At 45.1% G+C, this 23129-nt stretch overlaps 1 protein-coding gene across 1 annotated transcript; it reads right to left on the reverse strand.

Moving 5' to 3' along the window:
• Nucleotides 1–15848: 15848 nt before the first annotated feature.
• Nucleotides 15849–20496, reverse strand: LOC123409076 (very-long-chain 3-oxoacyl-CoA reductase 1-like). The gene is made up of 4 exons (XM_045102063.1): nt 19924–20496; nt 19540–19828; nt 19331–19400; nt 15849–16316 (listed from the first exon to the last, which is right to left on the reverse strand). The coding sequence occupies exons 1-4, from the start codon at nt 20318–20320 to the stop codon at nt 16026–16028; spliced, it is 1047 nt and encodes a 348-aa protein (XP_044957998.1). The 5' UTR covers nt 20321–20496; the 3' UTR covers nt 15849–16025.
• Between the last annotated feature and the right edge of the window lie 2633 nt (nt 20497–23129).

Consider the following 23129-nt stretch of genomic DNA (forward strand, 5'->3'; position numbering starts at 1 on the left):
AGAAGCATCTCTCGTACAAGTAGCTGGAGAAACGACCCAACGGCTTGATAAACAACGTCTTGGATGCACAACGGCTCCCTGTCATGTCATAAGTTGGATGGACCGGTACCCCCGTGCATTGAACGTGTGCTAGCGTCCATGCCAGGTGAGTAGCAACTGTGCGTAGCTCTTGTGCGTGCTGGGTACCTAAGCCGCACTTTCTAAATCCTACCGAATACGGCCTCCATGTACCGGTCTATTACGCAGAATACAAATAAATACGCCGGCTTGGTACCAACGTGACACGGATCACAGCGAACACCGACGGGGCTGATTTCGGCCTTCAGGGAGCGCGGCCACCAAAACGCATTTTTGGCTTATCACCTTCATATATTTAGTGAGAACAAGATCTCTTCTTCTTGTTTATTTTTGCATTGGAGATGTTATTCTACTTATCATATGATATTATGATACTAAACTCAACTCTAAAAATGTGAACCATTTGATTTACCTTTAAGATTTTCTAAGTTGTTCTATGTTACCAGAATAGCATAATCCTGGAGAATTGTGGTGGTATCTCTGTCCTTCTATCAAGGATTACGAGTAGACAGAGTAGTGAGGTATCAACTCGAAGTTACAACAACTACGGGTCTACGAGTGCAGGTTCAAAACCGTAAAGAAAGCAAATAGAATCTAGGACCAAATTCTTAGGCTGCTCATAATGGGGAGTAACATACAATAGTATCATGCATATGTTATTATTGTATGACACTACCTTCATAGTGCATAGTATCATAAACTAGTACTTCCTTCATCACGGTTTAGAAGGTGTGCATGGAAATTCTTTAGAACCTAGGTGGTTATTGATTGGCTGTAAAATGAGTTGAAAAAATAGCATTCACACTACGTATGTATATAGAAGTAGTACAACAAAGTACTAATTAGCTGCTAGGAGTAAATGCAATGCGCCTTAAACGTTGTGTGTTGTGGAAATGCATGCAAACTTAACCGTGCCTTCTAAACCGTGACGGAGGTAGTATCATAGGTGATCTCATTTATTGACATGCATAACACATAGTAGCATAGCATTTAACATGATATGGTATCTACCTATGTTACTCTAACCATCATGTTTCCTAGTCCCAAGACTATGTTACTAGCTATGATACCCCCACTATGGCGGATTTTTTCACTGCTTTGACCCATGGGATGAAAATATTGCACGGAATGAACTCTGATTGAAAACATTTCACGATCTGACCCTTTTTGAAATGCCAGAGCCCATGACGTTGCAGACGCACATAGAAACGCCAGTCTAATGTGGCGTTGCAGACCCACTCAAACGCCAGTCTAATGTGGCGTTGCTGGCCACGCGCGAAACGCCATGGTCCATGGCGTTTCAGCAGTACACATGTTGTTGGCAGCATGCCGTGAGCTGGTTGGATGTCGTCGCTGCGTTCCATAGTGGGTCCGCAACGCCAGCACTGTTGGCGTTTCACAATGGGTCTGCAACGTCACATTAGACTGGCGTTGCAAGAAATAAAAAACGCCACGGCTGACAGGCGTGTTACAGTAGGGCAGCAACGCCAGCACTGTTGGCGTTTCACAGTGGGCCTGCAACGCCACATTAGACTGGCGTTGCAAAAAAGAAAAAACGCCACGGTAGACAGGCGTGTCACTGTAGGGCTGCAACGCCATGGTAGACTGGCGTTGCATAGTGGGGCAGCAGGGCCGGGCCGACGAAATTCGAGGCCCGGTGCGAAGCTGTAAAATGGGCCCTACCTCACTAAAAAAGTTATATAAATATAACTACTCCCTCCGTTCCTAAATATAAGTCTTTTAAGAGGTTTCACTAAAAGGACTACGTACGGATGTATATAGACATGTTTTAAAGTATAGATTCATTCATTTTGCTCCATATGTAGCCCTCTAGTAAAATCTCTAAAAAGACTTATATTTAGAAACGGAGGGAGTATAATATAATGTAGAGATCATAATATCTTACATAATAATGAAAAATATATACAGAATCATACCTATTCTTGGTTGTAAAGTCTTCACTTAAATAACTTGTCCATATTTCCATACCGAAACTGAATTAATTCCTCAGCTTTTTGTTTCTTCAAACGCTTTTGATAACCAGATTCATGTTTTCTATATGAAGACATGACTTGAAATTAAATCTTGCAATGCTCGACACCTAATTGATGAAAATAATAATACTAGCTGCAAACTTGATATAAGAGATCAGAAATAAAACTCACTCAAGGGACAAGAGCTCACGGCAAGCCGGACACTGGTTCTGTTCTTGTTCCTAATTACTGAATCCTGATTGCTGCTCCGGTTTCTAAATGCTAATTACCTGATTCTTGTCGCTTCCTGGTTCCTGATGAGAAAAAAAAGGAATAAAAAATTGATATTTGCATCATTGCATGAACGTGAAGGAGGCTGTAGGCTGGACCTGGACTAATTGCTTATCGCTCACATTGATTAACTCATGTGAAGATAACCGTCCGGGGCGTTGGACCTGGACTAATCCTGTCCGGGGCGCTGGACGGCTGGAGGCTGGACTAATTGCCTGATGATCGCTCCGCTGCCGCCGTGCCGTGCTAGAAGCCCTAGCCGCCTGCCTGGAAGAACACACGAACACGAAGGGACAGATCGAGAGACCAATGGGGCATCGATGCGTGGCGTCTGTCATCTAGATCGGTCGCCAGCGCGCCAGAAGGCCCAGCTGTTAGAGTAAAACGAGATTGAATGAAAGTAATGGACGATCAGTCCTGATTTCTATTGATTCTCAAGTTTATATACATCTGGAAGAGGTGCAAAGAAGAGGTGCCTGTTCGGAGGCATCCCTCCAGAACAGGTGCCTGTTGGCAATAGAGAGATAGAATAGACATGACTTTTTGGGGTTGGACACCCTTTCCTAATTAATTTCTAACACTCCCCCTTGTACAACACCGTTCCTTGAGGCTTCATTGTTGAAAGCTTCTTGCATATATAGATCTTCCATCTTGAGAAATCTTAGATAATCTTGAGAGTCTCCCCCAAAAACCCTGTGGGAAAAATATGAGGAGAATAGAGTAGATATGTTGCTAAAACTCCTTTAAACCCAGTGGGAAAAATAAGGAGAAAATGATGCAACATATGATGATTATTGTCTCTTGATAACTCATATGAGAAAAACCTTTGAAGAAGGAGAAAACTCATTGATAAGTTTAGAGAACAATTAATATGTCTTGAGTACTTCCTTTAAAAACCCTGGTAGGGAAAATAGAAAGTATGACATATGATCTTTGAGAAGATATTGCCTCACTAAAAACCATTATGAGAAACTTTGAGAGAAAACTCATAAGGGAAAAGAGTGCAATCGTACATGCCATTGAAAACTCCTTTAAAACCCAATGGGAAAAATACAAGGAGAAAATGATATAGCATATAAAGACACTTGTGTTTATATTGTCTCGTTAAAAACCTTTTATGAAAAACCAATAGGGAAAACTCATCAAGGGAAAAAGAGTACAATATATGCAATCTGATGATTGTTAATAGGTTATAGTTTGGGAGATTACTCCCCCTGAACTTTGCAAATATGAAGGATGTCTCATACCAATTCTATTGACATGAACATGAGATTGTGTATAATCTGTTGGATTATAACAGTAGTTTGTTTGCAAATTATTTCCTCACTTTTCTATAATCCGTGAGGCTAAGTAATTTCCGAGCAATGTGATTTATGATATTGCTCTTCATATAACCTATAGGTATTGAGTAACACAAGTGGAAGTATCTTGATAAATCAAGTTATGTGATTCTGATGAATCTCAACCACATGATTTTGAGTGTGGTTAACCATTCTACTAAGTTATGCATATTTTGCAATGCTTTTAGATAAAGCAATTATGTTAGAATGATAACTAGAAATAGCCACTAAAATCCATTTATATGACTTCCATGTGAAGGCTATTCCAGCAAATTCAGTCATTGATATGGCATCGTTGGGATCAAATAAAGAGCCAATATCATTACATCATATCATGGTCATATCTTCTATTTTCTGATGGAAATATCCAAGATTTATTGTAATCTTCAGATATAAGATGATATTACTTATATCAACCATATACCTTTTGTTGTGGGTTGCACTCTGAATAAAGATAGCAAATATAGTGTCAGACCTGACGTAGTTTGCAAGTATATGAGTGCTTTGACATTAGTGATATACAGAACTTCAGGTCCTAGTATCACTTCATTATCACCCCTAGGTATGAATGGATTTGTACCTTATCAAAGGTAGTATGACCATACATGTCTTTTGTTGATATGATATATCCAAATTGAACTTCTCGTATATGTTTGGATATATGTAGACTGATATGTATTCTTGAGAGAATGCTCAAGTTGTAAACTTAAGCTAAATTTGGTTAAATCCAAATTTTCCGTCTTGAGATGATTTTGTGTATGTTTAGGTCTTGTAGAGACATTGATGATGAAATCATCGATATACACTGAGGTGATATAAGGAATTCAAATTTGGGATACCTTTATTAACACATAAACAATTTATCATCCTTTGAGTAATCCTTTGAAGAAGGAACTCATTTAGTCGGTAGGACCATATGATTGCCGACTACTTCAAGCCATAGAGTGACTTCTGAAATTTTACACATATATGTTGCGATTTATTTTGGATTCGGAATTGTAAGCCCTTGAGGTACTTCATTATAAATTTCCAAAATTAGTAACCCATATGAGTATGTAGACACTTCATCCATTAACTACATGGATAATATTATTTGTACTGCCAATGGTATTTATTATCGAAACATAGTTCCACTCATACCAAGAAGGTATGTTACATCACAATTTGATGTCAGGTTTCTGCGTGAACCCTTTTGCTACAAGACTCGCTTTCTCACCACCTCATTGACTTTGTCTATGAATGAGAAGTTTTTAGTATTCCATATGGAAGATACTTATGAGGAGTAGGTATTACTGTGGTAAATACCACTCGTTTGTAGAGCGAGTGCTATTCTTCATTACTTGCTTCCTTTTATGTGAACCAATATGAGTACAAGAGGCACTCTACCATGGATTTTGGTTCAGGGCCCAAAAGGTTTTAGCAATTTTCAGAAGAAATATATGTCGGCAAATGTAGACTTATGTTATATGATTCTGAAGGAATCAATGAAATTTGTGGAAATGTATTTAATCCTTTTAACTCCTTGTGATTTCCTACAACAATGGAGTCAAGGTGTTTCGATGTCCCGTCACGAAAACATTTGTGCACATTTATGTCGGGCTTTGGATGATGAGCATCCAGTGAGGTGTCTTTCAACTTGATGTTGAATTACATTTACTGGTTGAGGATTTGATTTCCTCTATTTCCGCGGAAGCATATGCGAGATTATATCTCGTGTGGTCAGATTTCTCCCCCTCTTGCTCTCATTTCGGGAGAAGAGTGGTTTATCAGGTACCTCCACTCTTTTTGACACTTTACTGCAGGAATATAAAATTGAGTGACACCTTTGTCATCAGTAAATTTATGTGGCAGATTTGCAATGTGTTGCAAATATGTGATTCTAAACTTCTTGTTCAGATTCTTTGAGTACGTGGATATAAGGACTGAATGTGAATAACATTCCTAATTTATTTCTTGGCATTCTTTGTGGTACTTATCTTCCCCTAATGCCAGAAATGTCCTTATTGCTGATGCAATCAGCATACGGGCTATGAATAATTTTGATTGACAGATAAATTGTCATTCCTCACTTAGATCCCTAATTTTCTGTGAGAGTCCATTGATGTATGCTGGAGTGGTGATATCGGTATGTAACCGAATTATCGCAGATAGGAAATACTTTGTTGATTTCCACGTAATTACTAAAAAGGGGAAAGTAGTATGCTATGCAGTTGGTATGGTTTATATCATACTTACGGTGTGTAATGCCGTATATGTCTAGCATGAGGCTAGTAAATCATGATTTTATAAGTTTGGTCATATTATTAATTTCACTATCTTTGATAAGATATTGAACTAAACCATTTTGGGTATGTACATAAAATATTATATATAATCAGATATTTCTTGTGAAATGAGTTCAACAAAGTTGTCCATTCGAATGGATTTATCCCTTGTTTAGGATAACTTGCTCTTACTTTGAGAATTTGAGCAATTGATTTAGTTATATCATTCATGGTTTGTGTGACAAGAGACACACTAGAAATCATTTTATAAATGTTTCCATGAGTACCATAAAGTATCTATAAAATGCCACACAATGGTTGAGAATGCACATATCTTCTGAATGTGTTCAAGGAAGAATGAGTTGGCTCATTTAGAATTGTAAGGTGAGAGTTCCTTAAATTAATTTCCCTTATGGTACATGTGGTGCACATAAAATCTGATGATTTGGGAAATTTTGCAACTTGTTAAGGTGTGACCAATAGAATTGTCAATAATTTTCTAAACAACCCCAAACCTGGATTGTAAGGCTTAAAACCAAATATTTTGTAAGATTTAGAAAATTATTGTGTACGCAAAAAAACTGAGTATGAATTGATTCATACATTCAAAATTTATCAAACATGATGTCCAAGAAATAGGATGTTGGACATTATACTACATGTAGTAGTACAACTATAAGCAAACAATATTTTGGGAATAATCGAGATATTACATGAGGTCTCCCATATTACTGAAAAATGAATTATGCAAACATATCATAGGCGCAAACGAATTGATCAATCTTTTATTGCACTATATTTTTGGTTCTCCTTCTCATGAAGATTTGAGAACATCATTTACCACAATAGTTTCTGGTCGTATCTTTGCAAATTTTCAAATATCCCAATGAACTTATTTTCCTTTTAATTAACTCATGGTGTGGTTTGACCATATGTTTGAGGGTTTGGTAATCATATGTACGATATTTATGTAACCACACATTTGACAAACTTAAGAGTTGTCTTTGTGAACATTTGGAGATGATCAATTCCCAATTAAAGATAATTTTGTCATTGGTTGTCTTTAGCCTCCACTTTAATTTGAATTCCTCATGGTTCTATTTTGTGACCACTAACTTGCATAGTATTCTCAATGCTAGCAAATATTTGAAGCACCCGTTGGGTGAATATGATGATTTTAAGAAATAACATGTTTCTTTACCATGAAAATGGTAATACCATCATAAGGAGATGTAAAGTGTATCAAGGGCTTTTCAACCCGATCTGCATATGAAAATGTCAGATCATGAGATCTCAACTTCAAGTTGATTTTATAATTACCAAAATTTTAAGTTGCTATAGGCTTGAGGCCTTGAAAAATTATTGGGTGATCATTTCAAATGTGCTCATGGCAACATGTTTCTCTTAAGGAAAATATTCAAGGTGAATAAATATTCATCCATTATGTACCCAGTTTGATAACTAAGTGAAGTTGGTGATTTATAAAATGTATATGCACATATTAGCTATTAAGATAATAGCCATGTCACATTTTCCCAAGATGGAGTTATAGTGGCAACAATGCCACATGTGGATGTAATGACTGATGTCATCAATCATCTTAAAATAAATAATCCCACCAAATCATGCATTTGGTGTATTTGGAAATATCAGCCATGTGTTACTTGAAAATGCTAATGCATTTATTTAATTTACTACTAGGAGTAAGTGGCATCAATGAATAAATGATTTGTTTGGGAACAATCATGGCCAAGGTGATCCTTGGTGAACCTGGGTGTATCCTTCAATACAACACATGCGATGAAATTATTGCTAATGTTTTGAAATTCATTCTTAAGGAAGTGTGTGACTTGAGAGTCACTGCCAAAACGTATAGACTTTGTGTATTTCACATTGGTTAGTCGCTATGAAAGTATAATGACAATGTGATGTGGACCTTGTAAAAGTGTTGTGACACTTAATCATTGCCATAAATTATGCGATCCATCTTGATGGATGGACGACACTATAATTAGAAATAGTGTCGCAGGCTTCATTGCCATGTATTTTACCAATGTAATAGAAGGTAATCAGACGTATATGCTAATATTTCCATAGTTTCCTATGATATATTGAAGAAAGCGTGCAAGTATAATATTTACTATGAGAGTAAAATATTTTAATGAACAACAACAATAAATGCTTCAGAGGAGCAAGTTCTTGTTTGGCTGATGCCTTATATGTGTAGACCTCAATTGATATAGAATAACACTTTGAAGATAATTACCAATATGGTGTAGATCTCGTAGTAATAGAAAACATAGTCTGACTATTGTCAGTATATGTTCATCATTCTATTACCTTATGTTATCTATTTTTAAGAAAATCACTATGAAGGTAGTCATCTGTCATAATGACATAATGTAGACCTTGCAGTAAAAATGGATAGTCTGTGAAATATGCAGTAGATGCCATCAACTACCTTGTGGTTCACAAATATAATTTATGGTAGTCATATTGAGCATGACCTTCCATAACCCTTGTTTCTAATTTGCATCCAGACTTAATGCATAGTTGTTCTAAATTGCTATTATATGAAGAATGCTAAGGCAAAACGTATAGAAGATGACATGATGCCACCGCTGATGTATAATGGTCTGACCATTCAAACACTAATACTATGATGATAATACACGCAAAATGCATGTTTCAGAACATTATACATATTTTACACTGAGCCTAGGGTGCTTGCACGCAAGTAGTGCTAAGGCTGATGGCCTTATTTGGGAATCAGAGAAAGCACAAGTAAACTAAGCCTGATGGAATATTTTACAAGTTCTATATATACAGGACACAATTTCAAAATGATGGATGACTAAACCATAAGTTTAGTGAATCCTAGTTACGCATGTCATGTAAGTAGTACTCTCAAACTAGTGATATACATACAAGTACAAGGGTTAAATTAAAACAATGCCAAAAAGATAAGGATTTCCCTCATCATCTGTCTCATGTGCGGTTCCCATTCGGGAGTTCTCCCGTAACCGTCGCTGCTAGCGATTTGCTTTGCCGGCAAGTGAAAAATGCGCCGCATGCGCCGATGGATTGGGATGCTCTGCCGCCATGTCGTCTGATGCGATGGTAGCGGGCTGGCTGAAGCGCCGTTGCGCTGGGTGGTCGCAGACCTTGGCGCCGGAGGGCGCCGCCGCTACGTCGCGGCCCGCGGTGGAGGTGACGCGGCCGGGCGCCTCGAAGCACTGCTATCGGCGGGAATGGCGAGGTTGCGCCTGTGAGCACAAGGGCCTCGTCACGCAGCAGCCGATGGCCGGATTTGGTCTACCGCCAAAGAGAAAATGCGCCAGGGGATTGGGCTGCGCTGCAGCCTTCTCGTTGTCAGCGTCGCGCCGGAGATGGGGAGCCATCGCCAAATGCGCTCGCCGGGGGCGTCGCTGCAGAGTGAGGCCGCGCGTCCCGACCATTGGACGCCTATGCTGCCAGGGTGCCGCATCAGAAGATGCGGTGTGTCAGGCGAAGGCCGCCGTGCTCGGGGAAGAAGCGACAGAGCCGAGGGCCATCGCGCACTCCGTGACGAAAGCGGTCGGTTGGAGACGCCTCTGCGTCGAGGCCGAGGGCCATGGTTAGGCCGTGGGCGTTGTCTGGTTAGTGCGTCGGTGCTTGTCGCGCGTGCGCCGGAGGGCGCACTCGCGGGCGGATGCCGATGGGAGCCGCGGACTCGACCGACGCCGTGCTTCGCGACAAGGCCGAAGTCGACGGCTGCGCCGAGGATGTTGTCTCCGGCGCGCTGCAGAGGGCCACGCCGCGTGGAGCCGGCCAAGCGCGGGCGAGGGCTGCCGCGGCCAGGCGCGGGCACGGCCACGGCCTCGCGCAGGGCGTGGTGCGGCCTGGGCGGCGGCCGGGCATGGGACGCGGCAAAGGGAGGCGGCCGGGCGAACGGGCGCTCGACGCGGCGCAGGCGGCTGTGTCCTGCGGCGCGAAGGCCGCATCCAGTCGCCGATATTTTGTTCTTCTCGATCTCGAAATCGCTCAGATGCATAGCGTCCTGATAATCGTGTTAGAGTAAAACGAGATTGAATGAAAGTAATGGACGATCAGTCCTGATTTTTATTGATTCTTAAGTTTATATACATCTGGAAGAGGTGTCTGTTCGGAGGCATCCATTCAGAACAGGTGCCTGTTGGCAATAGAGAGATAAAATAGACATGATTTTTCGGGGTTGGACACCCTTTCCTAATTAATTTCTAACACCAGCAACGCCGCAACGGGAGCAGTCCTAGTCAGCGTTGGAGCCTGTAGGCCCATCTAACATCATTAAGCTTAATAGAACTGTAAATAAATTTTGAGGCCTCTAAAAACTGGGGGTCCTGTGCGCCCGCACAGGTGGCACACCCTTAGAGCATCTCTAGTGGAACGTGTAAATTTAGACGTGTATATCTTCATATACACGTCCATATACACCTTGTTAAATTTTACACCTCTCAATTTTTCAGTGGAACGTGTATACACGACGTGGAAATCAGGACGTGCAAAAATCTCGCCCTGCATCTCGCCCCTGCATCTCGCACGCACGCAGCGCCGCCCGCCCGCACACACCGCCGCCCGCCCGCACCCCGCCAGTAGCCCGCCCCGCCGCCGCCCCGCACCCCGCCCCGCCGCCGCCCCCGCACCCCGCAGCCCCGCCCCGCCGCCCGCACAGCGCCACCGCCAACCCGCCCGCACCCCGCCCCGCACCCCGCCCCGCACCCCGCCCCGCCGCCGCCCCGCATCCCCGCCCCGCCGCCTGCACAGCGCCACCGCCAGCCCGCCCGCACCCCGCCAGCAGCCCGCCCCGCACCGCCGCCGCCCCGCACCCCGCCCCGCCGCCGCTCCACACCCCGCCCCGCCGCCGCCCCGCAACCCGCAGCGTCGCCCCGCCGCCCGCACAGCGCCGCCGCCAGCCAGCCCGCCTGCACGCACAGCGCCCCGCACAGCGCCACGAGCGTGACTGCATCGTGTTTATTTGCACGACGAGTAGCCTCGTGGATGGACGTGTATAACTTCCACGCCCGTATACACGTTCCACTGGGAGGCATTTTTCTGCTAGCAACGTGTATATTTACCACCCACCTCCATATACACCATCCACTAGAGATGCTCTTAGGACCGAGCCTGTGGAGCAGCAACGCCACGGCTTGTGACGTTTTTAAAAGGGTCAGATCGTGAAATGTTTTTAAATCTGGTTTATTTTGTATTCATGTTTAGAAAAAAGTTAAAACATAGAAAAAATCCCACTATGGCCAGCCTTATGACACTACTTTTCTTGACCTGTGTTCCAGAGAACTGTAATACCCATCAATACATAGTGATGGACGTTGGATGAATTGATTAATGTGGGGTCCATAGCTTGGTGTAAATCAGCGAACATTGCAGCCAAGTCTGAGCACTTGGCGCAAATCCACCAGCCATCTTATCATATTTTTTGCATTCCCTATCCTTATGTAGCCACATGTTTTCATGACCTTTGTAGGTGCTCAACATTGTGTTGCGCAACATCGTGCTCAATGAACGTAATGGCATGAACGTAACAACCGCTCTCTGCCCTTTGCATCGTTAGTCGTTATCGATCATTTTGCATGCTTTTCTTATTTGTTGGGTACTTTTGTTACCTGTGCACCTCATGTTCACCTCAGTAGGCTGGTCTTTCTTCTCACGGACCATCGAGGAACCCATCAAGTTAGGCCAGGGTATCGAAAGATGGAACGAGTTCTGCCAGAGCATCAGACCTACCTGTGGTGGATTGTTCCTCAACATAGGTTTGTGACATGCATACCTTGCGTTCTGTTTCCAATTATCTGCCACATGCTATGCCAGGATGCATGAATGATGGGGAAATATTCTTAATTGCCGAGAAATGTATTGTGAATTTTGGATTGCATGTCATCGACTGCTTTCGTTTGAGCTGTGTCGCTGACTGATTTCGTTGATCCAGCGCAAAAACAAACGCGTCGTCTCGTCCGCTCCCGCGAGCGGGGAGCCGAACCCTAGCGCCGCCGGCTCCAGCCTCCCCCGCCCTCCGCCCCTCCCTTGCCGTCGCCGTCGCCGGCTCGGCGGGGCCTCTTCCCCTTCCTCGCGGTGGGCCGGCGCCATGGCTCGGATGCGCACGGTTCTGCAGGACGGCGCGGTGCGGCTGCGGCCGGGACGACACGGTGATGGTGTCTTGGGGTGGAGGCACGGGCGGCTGCTCGTCGGGGGTGAGGTGGGGCGTGCCTGCGCGGTTGGCGGTTTTGGGCGTCCCGACCTAGATCTGGATCGGGCGAATGCTCTGCCAGCAGGCGACGCGGGCTGAGGCGGCATAGGTCGGCCGCCGCTGGTGGCTGTGGCTGCTGGAGGTGTTCGGCGTGGCGGCGTGCTCCTTGCTGGGGTGATCCGGTGGCTCTAGGGCTGTGGTGACCGCGTCTGGGAGCGGATGGTGCGAATCGATGGGGAGGCGACGCGTCATGGTGGGTGTCGTGTCTCTGCCAGTGGCGCTGGGTGGTGGTGCAGCAGGCCTCCTTCTCCTGGTTCTAGGCCGACATGGCTGCGAGCCGGGGCTTGTGCTCGGGCGGATTTGGATGGTGCCCGGGGTGAGTCGGAGCTCTTCCTCCGGGTAGGTACGTTTGGGCTCGATCCGGGAGGTGCCCGTGGTTGGTGAGGCCCCTCTCCTCGCGGATACGGTGGACGTTGGTGGTGGTTGGGGCTCTGTCACTTTGTCGGGCAGATCGGCGTCAAGGGACATGGTCATGGCGTCGTGCGAGCGGGCTCGGAGGCGGCCGTCGGTAGTCACGGAGTAGGGTCTCCCCCGTCCACCGGATACGGCTGGGGATCCAGGCGTGGATGCTCCTGCTGTGGAGGCGTCCACCCATACTCTGTGGCTGATGTCGGGCTAGGAGCGAAAGGTGTCACCTTTTGCTCTTCCCTCGTGGCAGGTGCACCAAGATGTGGATGGTCGATGGAGTCCTGGACATGGATGTCGGGGTGGCGGCCCTGGATGGCGGTCGACATGGTTGGCTCTCCGCATGGTTGGCTCTCCGGCGGGCACCATGGCGGCGGGGATGCACTACCTCTTGGTCGTGTGGGTGGAGAGAGGTGATGTTGCGGGTGGCTCAGACGTGCTCTCTGACTCTGGCAGTAGCCGTGCCCCGATCCGGATCTGGATGTTCTTTGCTCCGCGCGCGTGTCCTGGAGACCTCGTGGTGACGCGGGGGAGCTGCCGAGCGAAAGGTCCACGCTTTGTCGCTGACGACGGCGATGCTTGCGGGCATCGTTATCTTCTTGAAGACGTCGTCATGGTGTTCCTCTCTGTGTCCGAGTTCTGGGTGAAAACCTCTGTCTATTGTAGACTCGGCAACGGCGACGCCTAGCGTCGTTATCCCTCCTGGGGGCGTTGTCGTGGAGCTTAGGTGTTATAGGGCTTAGCGCGGTGTTGCTTTAGTCCATCCTGTACTTTATTTCGATTGCGTAGTCGCGTGCATCCTGCGTGATCCGGTTACCTTGAGATCGGCCGCGTATGGGGTCACCTCATCTCCTTGTATCGTTCGACCATGTACTCTGTATGGTTGTTGCTTTATATATAAAACGGGACGAAAGCCTGTTTCTAGGAACAAGAGAGTCTCATTTCGTGGCATTCATGATCTTGATTATCGTAAGGTATCAAATGTATCGCGGCCAAGTTGCTGCTTTGGTGGTATGATAGTTTTTGGTTTCACATTCCGCTGCACATTAAGAAGGCCGAGGGGTGTGAGAGTTGAGGTCTCCCACTGATGAGAGGTCCGTAGGAAATACCTCATCGATGGCTTGACAAAGCAGTCTAGATTAGATTTAAGGTTCGAATTATCTACCGGCGAAACCAAGACAGTGACGGGGGTACTTCAGGGTAACCTACAAGCTGAAATACCTTGCGATGTTCTCCCCTGTCTGCAAGCTGGTACAGTGCAGAAACCCAACTATCTTCGGAAGGAGGTTTGTGCAAATGGAGTCCAAGTTGCTGGTGTGGTGATATGGTAAGAGAAATCAACTCATCGGCTGTGGCAAAATGATCTCCCTACAAGTACCAACTAATTTGCGTATACCCTCTGGTTCTCATGTTACTGTATGAGTTATGTGCCTCCAAGTAAGTTCTCACAAAAATTAAAACACAAAAATAAGTTGGTTCAGAATCAGCATGTGGGTCTTTTTGCAATTGATTGCGTTAGATGTAGCTCGTTTCTTTGTATTCTCTTAGTTTGTTCATTATTCAGGCTCTGCTACTTATTATCATTTTTGGCCAAATAAAACAGTGTCATGATTTATAAACTAAATGAAAATAATTATCCCTTGTGTGCTCAAGTAATGTTTTAGTGTTTTTTTGCGAAATAACATTTTAGTGGTTAAAACAAAAGACATCATTTTGTCACTCCTCCAGTCCACAAGGACACAGAGAAATAGATAAAAATAATTCTGTCTTCCTACTTACTTTTACTAATCAAGAAAAATAAACTATAAAGGAATCTTCTAAAAAATAGATAAAATATTATTTCTCAGTTTGAAATGTACAACTTCCAACTTGCCTTTTACTTCTGTTCTGTGAATGCTTATTGTGCTGGATGGTCTTGTATTTGTAGATACAGGAATTGCAGGCAAAACAAAGTGATGAATGGTCTACAAGAATCTGGATGAATTCATCTCCATGGTAAAAGAAGTCAACCAACATGCATTTCGTTTGGTTGAAATATTATTATCTTCGAAATGTATGAGTGATTCTTGGCATCTGGTGTTGCCGAATCCAACATTGATGCTGCTTGTTAAGCATATCTTTGTAAATTCTCTTGGGTAGAAAATGTACAAATTGCAATTTGCGACATTGCCCCCAAAATAGATGTGGTTCACACATATAATCATGCATTTGTGTAGTTTGTTATCTTAGAGTTTTTGAAAGCACCATTAATGAGATCAATTTGTATAAAATGTAAACAAAATGGCATTCAACAACTTTAAACCTAACTCTCAGCATCTGTAAGGAGCCCGAAAACGTGGTTTTTGGGCCTCCCATACTTACTTGGAAAGTATGGTACCATATCATATGATGACTATTACCTTGATTGTTTTCTGTTGTTGTCATTTTCTCACACTGCTATTTTGAGAACTATAAGCATAGGTAGTACTTATGAGACATGCATACAAGGTGTATTTGATTGGGAGTTGATGTTTATCTCTAAAAAAGCATTAATCGAGACATGTACTGTACGTGCAAGCTTACTAATAAAGAAAAAGCGATGTTATATGACAGGTTCTCTAGCAAAAATAAAAGTAATCAATTTCCATTCCGCAAACACTTTCGCGACGTATGCATTGTACATGCTCTTGTCAAACAGTAAATTTGGATGCAACTAACGAACAGTGAAGGTGCAACACATGAATAAATAATTTGCATTTCCTCTGCAAAATACTTACTTCTTCTGTTTTTATATACAAGGTCACTATCAAAATACAGTTTACAATTATATAAGACCACTAACACTAATTGATGTAAAAAATTAATGGGCTTTGTCTCATACTTCCTCCATAGTTTACCGGGCGCGTCTCCATATCCATGCAGTTTCACAATCGGATGGATTTTAGGCGTCATTTCTTAATTGCCGTTTTAATTAGGCATCGGTTATTGAAATTGGGGCGCATTTTTCTCTACTTTCGATAACTTGCATGCACTGCCTTGCTCCGTTACTAGACGAGCGGAGTAACACGCAATAATTAGGCGTTGTGTTATAACTGTTCACATTATTTTTCCGTCCGTGGCAAAACAATTTTAAGCCAATCGCTAATCAATTAGGTCCCAGAGATTGCGCACATGCGCCCAGTAAACCATGACGGAGAGTGTACTAGCAACCAAGGACGTTAATATTCTTTGCATGGATGTAAAAATGAAAAGATTGATTTGCCTTAATACGTATCTGTAATATGGGTTTATGATCTTGTATATAAAAATAAAGGGTGTAGTACATGATTCAGTTTATTGGAAATTCACTTAATCGAACACCAGGACATGTGGTCAGTGGAACAGAGGCATGCCGTACAAGAACACCCGGAACTCACTTGAGAGTTGCTGCCCGGCTATACCCTCTCTGGGCCAGCGCTCTGTGTTGCAGGTGCTCGTGCATGCGGAGCCAATCGTGGACGAAGTCCGGCAGGATGGCGGCGAGGCACCACATGAGCTGGTGGCCGAGGTTGGGGGTGCAGAGTGGCGGGCCATGGCCGATCCAGCGCACCGCCGCGCGCGCGTATGCGTCGGGCGTCGGTGCAATGAGGAACATAGAGAGGCGTCCGGCCCAACCGGTCTTGGCGAGCATCGACACCATCTTGGTCGCCACGTAGAACGGAGCCTGCACAAGGTTAAATGCCAGTACCTGGTCAGCAAGATCGCATCCGTGCACAGGATGTAAATATCGACGACGATGTACAACATTACTTGAGACATTTGAAACGAAAGGAACCATTTCTTCACATCTTCACATGGAAATTCCCATTATCATGAAATACCTCATGAGGATATAAAGACCTACAAAATCTAGAGGCATGTTTGGTATCCTGCATAATACTCGGCTCCACCTTAGGGATGCCATTATAGGCTGCCTCTACCACGAAACAGCCCCGCGCCCGCCGGCGACACGGGAGGTCCTCCCGATTTAGCCGCCGGAGCCCTTCTCTCCTCCCTCCCTTCCATCACCGCTGTCGAAGGATGTCGTCGGGCTAAGCCCGGGGCAAACGGTTGTGGCGGAGGTCCTCCTCCCCCGCTCGCATGTGGGGTGGTGCGGGATCTCGATGCGAGTGATGGCGCAATCGAGATCGGATCGCGGCGCGACGTGGCGTCCGACCGAGATCGGTTCCAGGCCGTCGGTAGCGGGGCTTTGGGCACGACCTTGGGAGGCGGTTGGGTTAGTTCAGTCCGGCTTGGTAGCAGGTACGTGGAGGGGCGTCGTGGAGGATCTGGTGAAGGGCCGATTGTATGCGGGCGTGGCCTCCGGTCAGTGGCTGGCCAGTGTGCCCTACTCCATGCGGCGGTGGACCTGGTGATCATCTCCTCCATCGAGGTGACCGGCCTAAGGTTGGTTGGTCGGATGTCAAGATCTGTCGTCTAGTACCGGCTACGAGTCGGGGAGACATAGTTGCGAGTGAAAATCAAGCCGATGGCGGACGATGACGGCGTACTGCATCGTTACCTTGATGAAGGCATCGTCGTGTAACTATTGTCGACCTACTCGTCCTGCTCGGAGGGAAACCCTAGGATCTAGTCTTCCAGATGGGACGATGGCGTCACTATGGTGTCGTTTCTCTGTAGAGAGCATAGTTTATGGAGCAGCGCTAGAAAAGGAAAAAGTCCAAAAGAAACCTTGAAGTTATAGACGAAAGCTAAATCAAACCCTGAACTTTGAATCCCTGATATTGGCACTCCAAACTTGTAATCCCGGTCTATTTTGAACCCTAGGCCTGTTTGGCACACCGGGATTCTGGCAATACCACAATCCCGACCGGAATTGAACCGGCCCACTAACAAAAAAAAAGTTCGCGCATTTTTAAAATTGTTCAGAAGTTAAAAATATTTATGTTTTCTATTTTTGTCACAAATTCTATGTCTTGTTTGTTTCAAAAAAATGTTTGGCTTTTTTTAATTCTATTCGTATTTTTAGTTCTATTCGTATTTTTAATTCTAGTCGTATTTTTAGTTCTATTCGTATTTTTAGTTCTATTCGTATTTTTAATTCTATTCGTATTGGTCCAACATGCATTTTATAAATTTGTAGGAGCATAATCCTAGCGCCAAACATTCAATGTTTATTTTTATTTATACCTCAAAAATATATATATCAATTATATAAAATGTTTATTGTTATTTATAAAATATTTATTTAGAAAAATATTACCATGTATTTTTTTTGTAAGATGTACTTTAAAAATGTACATAATGTGTTGAAAAATATTGGAAGTTTATCAAAAAATATACATATATGTGTTAAAAAATACATTGGATACTGAAAAAAAAATATACACATGTGGAAAAGCAAAAAAGAAAATGAAAAAAAATCCAGAGCAGAGGGTGCGCACGTGCGCAACTGCGCTAATGGCCCCGGCCCAATTCAGCAAATCCCGGCTAAGTTCTATCAAGGTTTAAAATAGACCAGGATCATTGAGTTCGGTGTGCCGATTTCAGGGATTCAAAATTCAAGGTTGGATTTAGCTTTCGTCTATAACTTCAAGGTTTGTTTTGGACTTTTTCCGCTAGAAAACAAAGGCAGGGGTGGAGCGGCTTCGTGTTGCACGGAGCTTCGATGACAATGTCAAGTCATGCCTCACCAATAGGTGCTACGCTGTGTCATGCCTGTTCGGCAAATGCTACACACGACAAATCTTACAGAGACTTCAAACAATGTTGGCTGGTGGCACTTCACGGCATGGTGTTGCGGTGTACCAGTAGCGACCACGACGTGCTCAGCAGTTTGCGTGCAAGGAAGGTGATGTCGTTGGGTGTTGTGGTGGCGTCGACGGATGGCCGAACTGGCAGGATGATGCAGATCTCTCTTCTAAAGATGGGTGTGTGGTTCGATGATGACCGCGACTTTTAAAACGTGTGCATGTTATGTACGCTTTAGATTTGTTGCACCGGATGTAGGCTCTGATACATTATATGGATGGATCGACGCCGACGCCGGTTTTAGATATGAGGAATGAGAACATTTCACATTATTGAATTTATAGGTGTGAATGATGTATTCGAATGGTTTAATGTATGTTTTTGTTAGTCTTGAATAATTAATAAAGATGGATACAACGAGGGGCACCACGTTGATTTCTTCGGAGTGACACATTCAGTATTTGTCATGTTTAACTTACATATTCTATTTTTTCTACCCCAATAGTTCACTCCAATTATTTGGATATCTTCTAGTCTTTAAACAATCAGCTATATGTAGGGCAACAATTCAGGACCTCTTCGATTAACTAGTTTTCTTAAAAGCAGCAAGAAAACACAATAATAATAGCGTGTGTTATGACATACTGTACTTCCTCGGTCCAGAAATATTTGTCGGAGAAATGGATGTACCTAGATGTGATACATTCATTTTTATTCATTTTTGTAACAAATAATTCTAGACGGAAAGAGTACTTCATTATTGTATGATCAGGAAAACGCCTGTTTCCTGGTGGGGATGGAAATTTTCTAATGAAATCCAGTATAAACAAATTGTACGATTCAATAATACAAATCAAACAACCCACTCCTAAGGATTTTAATCATTCAATTTTGTTGGGAAATCCTTTAAATAAGAGACCCTCAGATGGAGCGAAACATGCGGCAGAGTATATCACGCAATCTGAAATTTAGAACAATATATTTTACCTGACACTGCACATCGATCCCTTTACTTCTGTACTCAACGTAAAGGCTCCTGGAGAACTGCGCAACATACCTGCTTGGGATGACCCACCCACATGTATGCAGAAAAAACAGTCACTCCCAGTCTCCCACAGCATCCACCGAAGTACTATGAAGGTAATAATTCTCTGAGATTTGCGCTGATATACCGCATGAGCTTGTGGAAGACATACCGTTTGGTGGCGCCGTAAATGGTGTAGAGGGGGAAAGAGGGGATGGCCTCCGACGAGGCCGAGCCCATGTTGATGACGGCGCCCCTGCCTCGCTCCACCATCCCCGGCAGCACCGCGGCGGTCACCTCCGTCACCGCCCACAGGTTCACCCGTACCATCCTCACCCACGCCTCCACGTCGGGCTCGTGCAGGTACACCGCGCCCGGCTTCGCCACCCCGGCGTTGTTCACTAGCACTCCCACGTCCAGCCCCGCCACGGCCTCTCGGAGCCGCCGCATCGCCTCGTCACCTGCCGCCGCCGGCCACCATGTGAGCAATGGAGCAACTCAACTCGTTGCTATTTGCTTTTGTGCGGTGCTTGAATAGTTGTACAAGTTTAATTACCTTGGGCAGTAGAAACGAGGGACAGGTCGAACACCACGGTCTTGGTCTGCACGGCGTGGCGAGATCTGACGGTGTGAGAGATCTCCTTGAGATTGGCAGCGCTGAGGTCGACGAGCACGAGGTTGAGGCCCCGGCTGGCGAGCTCCAGAGCGACGGACCGGCCGATGCCGGACGTCGGGCCGGTGACGACGGCCCAGGCGCCGTAGCGACGGCGGAGGTCCTTCGGCCGGCGCAAGCAGAGCGCGAGGTAGGCGAGGAGGCGGAACGAGAATGCAGAGGCGCAAAGGGCGCCGAGGAAGGCCAGCGAGAGGAACCATGCCGGCGCCGCCTGCTCTTGACGGAGGAATGCCATCCTCTGGCCGTCTTTCCCTTTTTTCTTATTATGGCACCATGCCATTCTCCCTCTTACTTATTAAATAAACAGTGTGCATTTACCACGGCCGGTCGGCTGCCAACAACAAGCTGAGTACGATGTGCAATTCGAAGTACTCCTTGGTTTGAAAACGATGCCACGCGTATTTCCCTATTTAAGCTTCCCAAATTTTGAATTCAGACTTTAAAAACACATGTCTTATGCAGTTGTTTGTTAGCAGTTGAAAAAACGTAAAGGTATATGATATGTAAATTACACAAATCATATTATCAAATTCGTATGTGAAAGGAGCTTTCATCGATATAAATTTAACATTATACGTGTCATATATTGCTACTTTTATCAATAGTCAAACATAGTTTTAAAAAAAATATAGAAATTATATATATAAGAATCGTTTACAACCTGCGCGTCGGCCGAACGCTTTGGCGGGCTCGCATCACGCGACCATGCAAGCTGCGCCCTGCGCAAGACACGTGTTTTTGGTGGGCCGGCAAGGACCACCTCTTATCCATAGCTGGCCAAACGGACCGGGCTAAACAGGCCGGCCCGCGAGCCTCCCGGCACGGCACGCCATGGGCAGTGTCAGGCACGCAGCCCGCCTCAAACTGTGCCTGGGCCTGAAGGTTGGGCATGCGGGCCGGCACGGCACGATCCGTTTACATTTATTATTATTTTATTTAGATATATATATATATATATATATATATATATATATATATATATATATATATATATAACATATAAAATAGCCTAATATGCTAAAATCAGCCCAAAAACTACCTAAAAGAAGCCAAAAATCGTGCTTAGCGTGCCAACGGGCGACCCGTTTAGCTTCCGTGTCGTGCCTGGGCCGGTAGGCTGCGCACATGGGCTGGTCCGACGCGGCCCGGCTAATATTCGTGCATGGGCGGGCCATGCCGCGCCGGGCCGAGCCGACCCGTTTGGCCAGGTATGCTCTTACCTTCTCAACCACACACACCTTTCATCCCCTACCTCCACATGCATGCCCTCGGCGAGTCGTGTTTCTTCTCCTTTTCTCTGTGCCACTACAAACCACCACAAAGCACACTGATCAGTGATTGTGCTCTCGTGTAAAAGACGTCCCTCCCCCGTGTTGTCCGTGCCATGGCCGCATTCTTCTCCATGGCTGCACCATCGTACCATGGCCGCGTTCTTCTCCATGGCTGCACCATCGTACCATGGCCGCGTGTGAGAGAAGCGGGACCGACAACGCAAAATGCTACAACCGGTGACCAAGATAGCTTCAACCGAGCACAAAAAAGTTGCATCCATTTTGAGTGGGGAAGCTTCAACCGTTGAATTGAAAAGCTTCATCCCCCTTTATAGCAAGCTTCAACCAGTGGGTGGCTGGCGACGGAAAAATTGCGTCCGACGTTGGTATATAACTGCAACGTATGATCAAGGAGCTGCAACCGGCGTCCAGTTTTGTTGCAACCTGCATTTTCCCGTGCCACCACGGGAGTCGAGTTTTAATATAACCAGTATCAACAGTTGAAAAAAGCTTCTACCAGCATAGGAAAAACTTCAACCGACGGTGAAAAAAGTGTTGGGGAACGTCGCATGGGAAACAAAAAATTTCCTACGCACACGCAATACCTATCCATGGTGATGATCATCTACGAGAGGGGAGAGTGAATCTACATACCCTTGTAGATCGCTAAGCGGAAGCGTATATAACACGGTTGATGTAGTGGAACATTTTCGTGATCCAAATCGCAGCCCGTCCCGCGATCTCATCACGATCAGTCCCGCGATCCCATCACGATCCATCCCGATCTAGTGCCGAAAGGACGACACCTCCGCATTCAACACACATACAGCTTGATGATGATCCCTACCTTCTTGATCCAGCAAGAGGGGGCGGAGAGGTAGATTAGTTCTCCAGCACAGCGGCGTGGTGGTGGTGGTGGTGGAACTATTCCAGTAGGGCTTCACCTAAGCACCGCTGAAACTAGACTAGAGGAGAAACAAATCTAGAGAGAGAGGGCAGCACGTGGCTGATTTGTCGTGTCTCAAAAACCCTCAATACCTCTAATATATATAGGAGGGAGGGAGGGGAGGAGGAAGCCTCAAACCCTCAAGGTTTGGTCGAAATTGGAGGTGGAGGAGTCCTACTCCAATCCTACTAGGAGTAGGATTCCTCCTTTCCACTTGGAAACCCTTTCCATCTTTTCCACCTTTGGGTTTTTGCCTCTCAAACCTCATGGGACTTAGTGGGAGCTTATGTCATCCCACTAGGGGCTGGTTTGTATCCTCCCACAACCAAAAGGCCCCTCGGGGCGTGACACCCCTCCCGATGGTACCCGGTACCCTCCCGACACTCCCGGTACACTACCGATGAGCCCGAAACTTTTCCGGTGACCAAAACAGGACTTTCTATATAACAATCTTTACCTCCGGACCATACTGGAGCTCCTCATGACGTCCGGGATCTCATCCGGGACTCCGAACAACTTTCGGTTACCAACACCTATAACTCAACTATACTGAAACGTCACCGAACCTTAAGTGTGCAGACCTTGCGGGTTCGAGAACTATGCAGACATGACCTGAGACATTCTCCGGTCAATAACCAATAGCGGGACCTAGATGTCCATATTGGATCCTACATATTCTATGGATATCTCTATCGGTTGAATCTCTATGTCAAGGATTCAGTTAATCCCGTATGATGTTCGCTTTGTCCTTCGGTATGTTACTTGCCCGAGATTCGATCATCGGTATCTCCATACCTAGTTCAATCTTTTTACCGGCAAGTCTCTTTACTCGTTCCGTAATACAAGATCCCGTAACTAACTCCTTAGTCACA

This window comes from Hordeum vulgare, chromosome 7H, assembly GCF_904849725.1.
Source record: "Hordeum vulgare subsp. vulgare chromosome 7H, MorexV3_pseudomolecules_assembly, whole genome shotgun sequence".
Taxonomy (NCBI): Eukaryota; Viridiplantae; Streptophyta; class Magnoliopsida; order Poales; family Poaceae; genus Hordeum; species Hordeum vulgare.

Bases quoted from the DNA above. Each gene is read 5' to 3' on its own strand.
- LOC123409076 (XM_045102063.1), bottom strand. From the start codon at position 20,320: ATGGCATGGTGCCATAATAAGAAAAAAGGGAAAGACGGCCAGAGGATG. The intron at 19,829-19,923 runs GTAATTAAACTT...CGGCGGCGGCAG, and splicing joins CCTCGTTTCTACTGCCCAAG to GTGACGAGGCGATGCGGCGG. The intron at 19,401-19,539 runs GTATGTCTTCCA...CATCCCAAGCAG, and splicing joins ATTTACGGCGCCACCAAACG to GTATGTTGCGCAGTTCTCCA.